Source organism: Ctenopharyngodon idella, chromosome 6 (genome assembly GCF_019924925.1).
Source record: "Ctenopharyngodon idella isolate HZGC_01 chromosome 6, HZGC01, whole genome shotgun sequence".
NCBI classification, from domain to species: Eukaryota; Metazoa; Chordata; class Actinopteri; order Cypriniformes; family Xenocyprididae; genus Ctenopharyngodon; species Ctenopharyngodon idella.
Window position 1 is genome coordinate 7,130,878 of NC_067225.1, and position 12,951 is coordinate 7,143,828.

A 12,951-nucleotide genomic window follows, 5' to 3' on the forward strand; every position below is an offset into this window, starting at 1 on the left:
TAAACTTTAACCGCCCCACCCCAGAACCTAGATTTCTTAAAGATTTTCAGGCAAAAAACCCCCACAGACTTACATTGAGAAAAGACCTGAACCATATAGAGATCAGAATATCAGAGAGACTTGTGGGTGGGCTGTTTTGACTAGCAAGTAACCAGCTTGACACTCTCGACATCTTAGTAACTCTATAGCACTGCCCTGGCAAACTTCTAGTATGTGGGTGTTTGTGGTGGCGAGGCAGTATATAAAAGTTTTGTTAATTTCTCAGTTCCCTCTTTCTAAAATGTGAAGCTGACATTGAAAACGAAAGAATTTTTGGAGAAAATACACAAAGACGGTGCTGACTTGCTTTGTTTCCTCAGGGTTTACTGCGGTTTCTCATGAATGTGCATAATTCAGAGGATGGGTAGTGTAGATTACAACAGTAAAGCTATGTGATGAAAGAGCCATCATTATATTTTCTGCTACTTTTGCAGCCTTCCTTCATGTAAACGGTTGAAAATTGTCAATATTATTGTCAGGGGGCGTGTCAGTATGTGTGTGTGCATCTGAAGGTGAGCGAGTGTTTCATCTCAGTTCCCATGATCCCCTTCCCCCAGAGGCTCTATTCATCTCTCACGGTTTCCAGTGGGGTATGTCAGTCAGGCCTGGTCTCCAGCAGGGTAAATATACACGCTGTCCAACCACCCCAAACACATATTTGACCTAAAACCATGTCATCTCTGCTCATTGCTGTATTTACAAGTGCACTGCAGCATGACTTAATTTGAAGACTGAAGTCATCACTTGCTAGTTAGTGGTTTTTGCACACCCACACACTGCAAGAAAAACAGTCTTTGTTTATTTATTTTTTTTACTTAAAGGGTTAGTTCACCCAAAAATGAAAATTCTGTCATTAATTACTCACCTTCATGTCGTACCACACCCGTAAGACCTTTGTTCATCTTCAGAACACAAATTAAGATATTTTTGCTAAAATCCAATGGCTCAGTGAGGCCTCCATTGCCAAATTAACACTTTCAGATTCCCAGAAAGCTACTAAAGGCATATTTAAAACAGTTCATGTGGCTACAGTGGTTCAACCTTAATATTATAAAGAGACGAGAATACTTTTTGTGCACCAAAAAAAACCCAACAAAATAACGACTTTATTCAACAATATCTAGTGATGGGCGATTTCAAAACACTGCTTCATGAAGCTTTGAAGCTTTACGAATCTTTTGTTTCAATCAGTGGTTCGGAGCGTGTATCAAACTGCCAAACTCATGTGATTTCAGTAAACAAGGCTTCGTTACATCATAAGGGTTTCGAAATTTCAGTGGTTCACTGGGGGGCGCTCCGAACCACTGATTCGAAACAAAAGATCCGTAAAGCTCCGAAGCTTCATGAAGCAGTGTTTTGAAATCGCCCATCACTATATATTTTTGAATAAAGTCGTTTTTTTGGCGCACAAAAAGTATTCTTGTCGCTTCATAACATTAAGGTTGAACCACTGTAGTCACATGAACTGTTTTAAATATGTCTTCAGTAGCTTTCTGGGCATCTGAAAGAGTTAATTATCTTGCTGGCAATGCAGGCCTCACTGAGCCATCGGATTTTATCAAAAATATCTTAATTCGTGTTCTGAAGATGAACGAAGGTCTTACGGGTGTGGAACGACATGAGGGTATGGAAGCCCGTTTCCGCCACTAAATAAAAAAATAAAAATAGTAATTGCGACTTTTTATTTCAGAATTCTGACTTTTTATCTCGCAATTGCGAATTTATATCTCACAATTCTGACTTTTTTTCTCACAATTGCGAGTTATAAAGTCAGAATTCTGAGATATAAACTCGCAATTGTGAGGAAAAAAAGTCAGAATTGCGAGGGGAAAAAGTCAGAATTGCAAGGAAAAAAAAGTCAGAATTGTGACTTTATATCACGCAATTACGAGTTTATATCTCAGAATTCTGACTTTTTTTCTCACAATTGTGTTATAAAGTCAGAAATAAGATATTTTCAAAAGAAGCAACACTCCATAAGATGTTAAAAATGGTTTCCATTGACTGTATATTGAATATAAGTTATTCTTTATTCTTGTTTCTTTAGTTCCTAGATGTTCTGCTCCTTGTGTTTTTGGTTGTTTTGTTAATAAATGATTACTGCAATACTCTCCTGCATCTTTAGAGTTCACCAAACATGACACTTGTCAAGTAATCTTTTTTTTACTGTAAAATTATTATTTCTTATTAGTTTATTGGAGGGACAGCGTACATTAATAAACATTACTGTAAATGTGTCAGAGTTATTTTTCATCTGTAATCCCAGACAGAATATCACCCTATAAAACAAATTTAACCTTTGAAATTACAAAGATATTAAAATTATGTTATAAACATGAAGAAAAAAATTGTTCCAGCCTTCACAGTGCAAACAATTATTTTGTTAATCATTGTTTTTCCTTGTTTTTCAATAAACATCTAAGCATCCTTAAAACAATATATATTTACTAGAAAACTACAAAATTGTGTTTTGATTTTAAGATATTAAGACTTGTTTTCAGAGAACATATATTAAGTTAATATGTTTTTACATAATTTTTGTGAGGTTTATGCTTAAAATAAAATCACTTTGCCAGTATGGTGAGATATTTTCTAAAATTAAATCTAATTAAGCAAATTTAGAGGATTTGTCTGGAAAACATAAATACATAAGACCATTGTTTTTGAGGCACATATGTGAGCAGCAGCATTAGAGGATAATAAACGTTTATCATATTGCATAATCATAATATCATTTAGCTCTCCGGGTGAGTTTCCAGGTCACAATAGTAATTAAGCGGGTGTTGGTGTCATTCATATTTAACGGCTCTGGTTGTACCTTTTGTAGATGGTGGCATGTTTCCATAGCAACAGCTTGGGTGGACACACCTGATAATAAAGGGTGTATGCGAACGAGAAAGCAGAGGAGTGCATTGTTCCTCTTGCCTTTTCTGTTGTGTTTTTTAATTCTCTTTTTGCCTTTAATTCTCTCTTCTCCTCTTCTCTTTATTTGTGCCTGACGGATACGCAAAGCTCCACATTTTAATTAGCATCGAACTTTCTGTTGAGACCTGAAGAGAGTGAATCATCAAAGGCTCGTTTTTGTTTATTCCTCGGTGCTATTCTCGGCAAAGTTTGTCTCCAGAACTCAGATGAGACGGCTTGTTCCCCTCGCGGCCGTTTGGAAGTTACCCATTAGCCTTGGGGAAGAAAATGAGTAAACACTTTCATTCTTGGTAAAAGCATATCTCTCCTCTCTCGCAAAGCACATGAGAGACACCGGAAGGTTCCTTGTCACAGTCAGGGCCTCATTTGACATAGTTTATAAGTCCTGTGATTCCCTGCCATAGAAACCCGGAGGTCTCCAGAACCTGTATAAAAACAAGCTCTGCAACAAGCTATAGTGAGAAAGAAAAGAGAAGCGTTTTGTTTAAACTTCCTGTATTTACTGGTCTGGTTGTATTCATTGGCATAAACTCAAACAAAGGTGAGTTTATTCTGTTTAGCCTTTGCACTTCCATATATTTATTATACACACCCATATTTTTTCCCTCCTCAAGAAACAGGCTCTCTCCTGCAGGGTGTTCCAGGTACGAACATCAACAATGATCAAACGACTCGATCTGTGTGTGTTCATGTATGAAGACTCGAACGTGACCTAAAAGGAACGGCTTCTGTTCTCAGCTCTCTGTTCTCTGTTAGCGCTTCAGGCCTGTATGACAGCTATGAGAATGATCAAATGTCTTCCTGAAAACATTTCATATTTGCTCAGTCAATGTATAATATATATAATATATTAAATATATGCATTTGATTCCTAGGAAATACATTCCTAGGAAAAGAGTTATAGCCGCGGCTTCCCTGCGAACAAAAGCATGTTCTAAGAACGCTTTGCTAATGTTATAAAAACGTTATTTCTGAATGTTCTCTGAACATTCAAGACATTCAGTTTTTTAATGTTTTAAAAACATTTTATCTTGGTTATGTGAACGTTACAGGAACATTCCATTTTATCATTTTGCAAGCATTATGGGAACGTTAGTTTTGAAGGTTCTCTGAACGTTCTGAAACAAGTAGTAACATTTAAAAAATGTTAGATAAACATCCAACTGAAATGTTTCAGAAAAAAAGTACATTGAATGATGTATAAATAAAATTTTTATGCTAATGTTTTGAGAAATTTATTAAAGACCAGAAAATGAATGAACATTTTATTAATGTTACTGGAACAGCATTTGTTCGTAACTTTGAGAGAACTTTGCTAAACGTTAGCCAGAGATCAGAGAACGTTCCCTGCTTGCTGGGTTTGCGGTTAATGCACATACTCTGGTGCTCATAGTTATGAGTTTAATGCTGGGTACACACTAAAAGATTTTTAAAATCTTATAAGATTTCAAAAAAATGTGAGAGACCACAAACATGAGGACAAAAAATCCTAGATTTAACCATTTTGCTCCTATAGTGTTTGGTGTGCTGTGATGTGACAAAGTCCCGACTGTGAATATGGGAAATCTCGCAAAATCTCTCAAGACTTCAGAATAAACATGGCAGACGATAGGCAGGAGGAAATTGCGATGATAGTGTTTGGAATGATTTTGACAGAAAATTCATGGAAAAAAAAGAAAAGGGTTTGGGTGAAGTTGTGGAGATGGCGGGAACATGGTCTTTACTTTGTGCTGCGCCATGACTAAGTTTGTTATGCTTCTGTCTTCTGTCAGCTCGCTTACTGATTGGATATTGTTTCGTTTCACGTGATCTCCAGAGCGTGCACGTGTTTGTCCTCGGGGTTCCCCCCACACATCAGGATTTCTGATCGTAAATATTCAACATGTTGTTGAATATATATTACATTTTAAAATACATGTAATCAGACTATTGTTACTTTTTTATTGATTACATGATTACATGGTATTCTAACAATGGCAGCAAATTATTCATAATTCATTCCTACTACTTTTTCCTTTCTATAAAAGTCTACTGTTTATATACATTCAGAAGGTCTTCCAGGTTTGTGGAATAGACCCTTTTCACATTTCCGGGTTTCTCAGAAGCGGAAGTCGTCATAGTTGGGTAAAATTCAATAGCGGTGAATGAGAGAATACATTAAATATATTTTTTGTGTTTCCGTTTGCTCAAATAGCAAAAGAAAAACTCAACAACGGTGTTTTCATAACTTTCAAAAAGATGAAAAAAAATAGAGAGAGATTGATAATGGCAGACAGAAGAGAGAAAGATATCAACTTTACCGTTACTCCCACAGCCGTTGTATTAGAAACCCTCACAGCAGTGTTAACTAGTTTTTTGTAATTTGATGCAAAGGTAATATAATACTAAGTATAGTGTTATAAATATACATACATTTTAAAAAAAAAATGAAACTATAAAAAACAGTGCAAGATTTACGATGCTGATGACCGTTAAAACGCTGTGAAAAGGGTCTATTGCACTAGTCATGTGACTTTCCATGAAAACTGAGCAAAACACAGCATTTGATCTCTGGATTTACAGAAATCATTTTACTTTTAGGAAATCTTTTCTCAATATTGCAACATTGCATATCTAATCAACTCCCAGTCGAACACATTATTTAACTGAATTATCACTCAGTCATTTGACCATGTTTTGTCTTTTGTCTTTCAAACACATTAGAATGTACAAATTCATGTAATTTCATATTTACATGCAATGCAGGGATTCCCCACCTTTTTTGTCATTTGAACCTCTTTCACCTAGTATTTTTACTTAAGTACCCCCTGAGATTTTAAGTTAATAAGTTAGGTCAATAATAATAATAATAAATAAATAAATATGATGTCGATTAATGGTCACATGACCTGCAGGTAAACAAATAAAATATTTAATCTTTTTTAGTAAGTGTTTTATTTTGATTTTTTTTATTTAAAAAATATTATTTTCAAATCAATGTGATAAACAAGTTAGGTCAAAAGTAATCAAAAAGTAGTCAGATTATATTAGCTTAAATATGTAATGTAATGGACTACTTTATTAACTACATTTTTTTGTCATGTAATTTGGAATCAGTAACCAGCTACAATTTGTAAGTAATCTACCCAGCACTGCAACGGATCATGGCTTAGTTGGTTAGCACGGCACATGTAGCCCCAACTGCCGTTGAGATGAATGGGAATGCTAACAGATAGCATTCTTATCCTATCAATAAAGAGGCAAAAGACCAAAATAAATCACAATGAAATTCCATAGAACTAAATCTTGATTATTACTGTTTGAAACAAGTTTTCTTTTTACATATATTTCAAAATTACATATGCTGTAATGGCAAAGCCCCATTTTCTGCAGCCGTTATTCTAGTCTTGTAAGAAAATATTGTTACATAATTCTTCTAATGTGCTAATTTGGTTCTCAAGCAACATTTTTAAAAAAAATTTTTTATAATTAGCACAGCTGAAAAAGGTTTGTGCAGCTTAATGAAGTATAAAAAGTGCAATACTGTCTCTTTTTTCTTTTTTTAAGTATGTAGCTAGACACTTGGCAAGGTTAGGGTTGGTAAGAATTTTTTTTTTTTTTGAAAGAAATGATTCTTATTCTCACCAAGGCTGCATTTATTTGATAAAAAATATAGTAAAAGCAGACCAGGTTGTTTCTATTTTAATATATTTCAAAATGTAATTTATTCATGTGATGCAAAGCTGAATTTTTGTTTTTAGCATCATTACTCCAGTCTTCAGTGTCACATGATCCTTCAGAAATCATTCTAATATGCTAATTTGCTGCTCAAGAAACATTTATTATTATTATCAATATTGAAAACAGTTGCACTGCTTAATATATTTGTGGAAACTGTGATACATTTTTTCATGATTCGTTGATAAATAGAAGTTTTTGTAACTTTAAGCAGAGTTTCAAAGCAAGACATCTGACACTGATAAAAAGAAAGACTTGTTGGTAAATGATTAGAGCATTTTTTTTTTTTTTTTTTTACAGTTTTTACAGTAAGTGAGCAGTTTTGGGGGTAGTTTATGAGAAGTGCTAGAAGTTAATAACGAAATACAAGATGAAATTTTACCTGAATATCTACATAAACTCCTCAAATGCAAAAAGTCTTGCTTTTCTTGCTTTCGTTGCTGCACATGGATTCTTTGAACAATACAGCATTTATGAAATACAGATAGTCATTAACATTATAAATGTGTCTACAGCAACTTTTATATAACACTGCATCCTTATTGAACAAAAGTGCTAATTTCTTAAAAAATATCCTGTAATTTTATAGTGATTCCTCAAATCCATTATATCTGACCCTTCGCAGGGAGTTTGATTGACAAGCGATCTTACCAATCATAACGCCGAATCCGCCATTTTGTCCGACAAAGCAGTCAGTAGTTAGAAGATTAACCTCGGTGGACTTGAACTTGAAAAATGGTGTGTACTTACGTCTTTCCGCGTTTGAAACAACATTCCTTCTCATGTTCATTTATGTTTATTTGATGCTATAAATTAACTAGTAAGAAGAAATGATCGGTTCACGAGCCGCTTGAGCTGAGGCGCTACAGCAATCTGTCACGACACATTAAAGAGCCACAAAACGGTTTTTATTGTTCGAATTTCTTAAAAATACACAGTTCGAAAGCTGGGGCTTTGTTTAATATCATAAGTAACCTGCTCTGTCTTGTCTGTCGACGTATTGTCAGTGTCTTCTTTGCTCCGCGGCGTGACAGCGGGCTTGTCGGACAAAGCAACAGTAACAGTAAGGCTCGCCCCGAGCCTTTGCGAACGGTCAAATTGATGTTTGAAATATTTAGCTCTTTTTAAATAGCCCATGCAAAGTTTAATCGTCTGTATAGTAACTGGATTTTAGTTTTAAAATAAACTTAAAAAACAAACAAACAAACAAACAAAAAACCTGGAAATAAATAATGCAACCAATGTCTCTCTTATATTCCAGGTCCAGGATGGAACATGAAGCGGAGAAATACCAGCAGCGACTGCAGGCTATAGCGGTACGTCCTATAGATGACATGTTTATATTTCATATATCATTATATGACAAGCTGAACCTGCTGAACAACGTGAGTGGATTAATTTACCATTTAAATGACAGCAGCACTTAATAGTGTCGTGCAGAAACATACGGACACATCCATCATATTAGCGTCTGGTGCTGTTTGACAACACTTATTATTGCAGTACCTGTGGACTTTCAGCGGTAGCCGTTATGAATTGTACTTTTAATAGAAACATGCATGATAACAAATAGACTGTTATACAGCATGTCTCTCACAGTACACACACACAGGCATGGAAACTGGTGTTAGCTGTGTTCACGACCCTGAATTATTAAGTGTGATGGAGTCTGTCCAGACCAGGTAAAACTACACCAGACAACAGCAATGACGCTGAACCTCTTCACCTGCTCTCTGACATACAAAATATTCATGTCCTCTGAATGCATTTTAGTATTTATTTCAAGTCATAATGACACTCGGGCTCAGTGGTTGATTATGTCCAAAATTTAAATATGTAAAAAGCACCAATATGGAAAGCTTATGGTTACAGAGGACAACAGTGGGATTGGAAATACAATCCAGGTGGAGAGATGATACTCTTGGGCAAACACGCTCACTTTGTATCTTGAAGTGTTTGTATTCACATATTTCTTTTTTTTTTTTTTTTTTTGCATATTACATTGACGTACTGTACACTGGAAAATAGTTTATCACTAAAATAAGAGGTGTAACATACCTTGTTTCTGATTCATGGCGGTGTAAAAAAAAAAAAGTAACTAAAACATATTGGTTAAATAATAATAATAAATTGTGTTGGTTCACTACCATTCAAAAGATTAGGGTCTGCAAGGTTTTTTATTGGTTTGGAAAGAAGTTTGTTTTATTTGATCAAAAATACAGTAAAAACTACAGTGACTGGGCATGTTCGGTTCACTTAGTTTTGTTGTGGCCACGACATATTAACTTGTGGGAACATGATAATATGTTGTGGCCATGAGATATTAACTTGTGGGGACGCCATATTAACTTCTTGCCAACGTAATAATATGTTGTGGTGACATACTTATGTCGTGGCCTCAAGATCCTATGTTGAGGGAACTATATATTTTTGTTGTGGCCATGAGTTAAATGCGTAAACAACCTGCGTGACCATAGCAACCTGGAATTATCAGAAATCACTCTAAAAATGATTTTTTGATGCTGTTCACTTTATTTAAACAACTTACTTTGATTCAACACCATTGTATTAGGTTTCTGGTTCAAATTCAATTGCTTCATGTTAAATTGACTTGAAACGATTACTTTTTGACTTAACTTGATGTTTTCATATTAAAATAACATGTTTCAATCAAGTAAACTCAACCAGGACTCAATCAAACAGGACTTTCACTTCCCATCATGCTTTGCAAAGGGGCTGATCTGGGAGAGTAAATGTTGAAATAAAGTGTTATTTTAAGCAGTTTTTAGCAACATGAGAAAATGGAGAGACTTTTTAATGTTTACTGGCCTATTATGTTGGTATCTAAAAGTTCTGTTAGGTTAATAGTTTTGGGGTTACCATTGTGGTGAAGTGCTAGCAGGACCTGCTAACAACAATTAAAGTTGTTTTAATGATAAAAATTTTGGGCATGCCATAGATGGAATAAAACCATCTCCTGGCTAACACCTAACAATAAGAGTCTTTACAGAGTAAAGGTTTTGTAAAAGTTGTGAAAATTGTTCTTGAATGCATTCACTAAATAAACTAATCAATTCAACTGTATTGTTTTAATTTCTGTTTGATATTAATTTTAGGATAATTAATGGTTTTGGACAAAAATTAAGAATGTTAACCTGATTCAACTAAATGGCATTGAGTTAACCTTATGTAATAAATTTAAGTTAACTGAAATAAATAATGTTAATTAAATGCAACATAACCAAGTTACATGGAACCTGTTGGCAATAAAAAAATTAAGTAAATCCAACGTATCATTTTTTGACTGATGAATAGGCCTATAATAATATTTATTTTTAATTAAGAATGACAAAATAAGGGTTAAAATAAGAAATTATTATATTATAGCCTACTATATTGCCTGCGCTGATGCCTATGGACAGCATTCAAATGAAGTTTATTATCAATAAATTATAAACAAATATGTAAGAACATAAAATAATATAGGCCTACAAGAAAACATTTTTATCCATCCCATCACACAGCCTTTTAAATCCAGTCACTGGATCTTTATTTATTTATTTATTTATTATACAAATTAACAAAATTAAGATTTAAATTAAGCCTACATATTAGTGAATGGATTTAAAAGACTTTAGGATGAGATGTTTTTTTTTTTTTTTTTTTTTTTTTTTTTTTAGCTTAAATATTCTTTTAACATATAGCAAATTATTAATTTGAATGAATAAACTTCATTCGAATGCTGTCACGGGCACGAGGGGCTACAAATAAAAACATGCTCATTTTTAGTCACATAGGCTACTGGTGTAATCTACAGAAATACAGTCATAAAGTCAAAACTTTATTGGCATGTTAGGGCATTTATTTACAAAATATATACTTTAAGTAGGCCTAACATTTAATTAAACAGGTTAATTAGGTAAAGAAATATAGGAAATGAAGGAGAAAAAAAAGCGAATACATAACAATGAATAAAAAAGTAACAAATAATAATAATAATATAAAAATATTAAATAAAAAAATAAACGATCAGTGAATAGATTTAAAAAATCTAGAGATAGAAATGTACAAAGCCTATTCTTTTAACATTTATTTATAACAAACTTCATTCGAATACTGCTATAGGCACCATTGCTCACAATACAATATAATAGAAATCTTGGTAACACTTTACTTACAGGCTTTATTTATAATGCATTATACAAGTATTTTTAAAACATTAATTGTTCCTTGTAATGCACCTTTATAATGCTTTGTATGGTCTCATGAATAATGTCATTACTATCACTTTTAGTCAATTTAATGTGTCCTTGCCAAAAAAAAAAAAAAAACATTTTAATAAACTTATGAATGATAGTCAACATCCTGTTAGTGTTACCCCCATTCCATTGTTTATCAGACAAAGTGACAGACCAAAAAGTACAACAAAAAAAAAATCAAGATTTTATCAAAAACTGCTGGTAGATGTGACATCCCCTGCCAAAACTGAAGTGTACCCAGCTAGCAGGAAGGTGCTTTAAAGCCAAGTACATGTCAGTTTAAGTGTGCATCAAGTCTGTTATAATTTCTGCTTTTCAGGAGAAACGGCGGATACAGGAAGAACAGGAGCGAGCCAGGAGAGAGATGGAGGACGAGCGACTGAGACTTCAGCAGCTAAAGGTGTGACCTCACATACACACACACACACACACACACACACACACACACACTTGCCTGCACGACCTGTAACCTTGTTTTGCAGCCAGACACGTCAGGTCACGTTTGTATTAAGCAGGCTGCGTCATGGGGTGGAATTTCACAAAAGTAGGCCTATATGCACACACACAAAAACCAAAAATGCACACAGTCACCAGAGCCATGTGTACAACACAAGACACTGATACAGGCTCAACATTCACTGTATTCAAACACACACCCTTCTTGAGAATTGAAATGTTACCCTAAAGGCTTTATGTCTCTCTCTCTCTCTCTCTCTCTCTCTCTCTCTCTCTCTCTCTCTGCTTGCGTGTGTGTGTATGTGTGTGTGTGTACATTCTCTCTCTGTCTCTCTCTCTCCCCATTGTTTCATTAATATTTCCAGATTGGCGTTCCCTCTTCCTATTCCTTTGTGTTCTTAGTTGGTTCCAAGACAAAAAAAAAAATTCTACATTGTGTGTATGTGTGTGTACATTCATGGGTGTTTCTTCAACTGTGGGCCCTTATTTCCTTGTACAAAGAAAGTCTCCTAAAGCAAACTTTACACACTGCTAGTTATTTCACTTCCATTAGTGATATTCAACAGTGTATAATGCATCACAGCAGAATGACATTTGTCATTTTTTGTTGTCACATTAATCATTTCCACCACATCTCAAATCAAATTATTCCTAAGCATTTTTGTAATAAAATTAATCAACATAATATGTATACATAATATATATATATATAAATAATATTTTGTCATAATTTGACAAAATGACAACTTTTTCTCATGTCTCACATTTATTTCATGCCATTCCCTGACACTTATGAAGCCTATTTCCACCACATAAGAAAAATCGTCATCTGGTAAATCATAATTAGATAAAAAGTCATTATGACAAAAAGTTGAAATTATGAGATACTGAGTAATATTTATCAAAATGAGATTTAAAAAAAAAAAATCATAATTGTCATAAAAGGCCAATTTTTGTCATTATGACTTTCATAATTTATTTTTTATCTCACATAATTTCAATCTTTGTCAGTTTCATCTTTTTATATCATAATTATGTCTTTTATCTTATGTCACAATTACAGTTTTACTATACCAAAGCAGAAATGTGCTTCCATACACTGTTGTCAAATGAGTAAACTAACTTCTGATGAAACTTTATCTGTGGCAAAATTGTTAGGCATGTGTATAATTGTCACATGATAAATATCAAAATGGTTTGATAATCACTGTTTATATAGCTTTTAAAACATTAAGGAAAGGTGACAAGTTTGCCAGATAGTTTAAACGTAAAGTTGAAATGTCTTGGTATTAATTAAAACCAACCACTGGGACATAAACGTGACAAATGAGCAAAACACACCCTTATGTTAAGTAGCATAAAATGTGTGTGTGTGTTTGTATTTGGGGTTTAATGATCAGCCACTGTAGTCCTCTTACATTTCCAGTTTCCATGGTGCACATCACTTCCTGTGTGGCATCTGGTGACTGCACTGTTCTGTGCATGTTGTGGAATTCCCCGTTGATCTACATAGAGATGTGTTTTATTACTTGTAAAAGACATAAAAAATACACTT

General features: G+C 34.0%; 1 protein-coding gene across 6 annotated transcripts in view; it reads left to right on the plus strand.

Annotated features, from left to right (window-relative positions):
* Positions 1–12,951, plus strand: part of palm3 (paralemmin 3) — a 55,030-nt gene that overhangs the window by 29,947 nt on the left and 12,132 nt on the right. For all 6 annotated transcript variants that reach the window (XM_051897705.1, XM_051897703.1, XM_051897708.1 and 3 more), the window contains exons 2-3: positions 7,943–7,997; positions 11,260–11,340. In XM_051897705.1, the coding sequence (XP_051753665.1) occupies positions 7,950–7,997; positions 11,260–11,340 (129 nt within the window). In that variant the 5' untranslated portion in view covers positions 7,943–7,949. The remainder of the gene's footprint in view (positions 1–7,942; positions 7,998–11,259; positions 11,341–12,951) is intronic.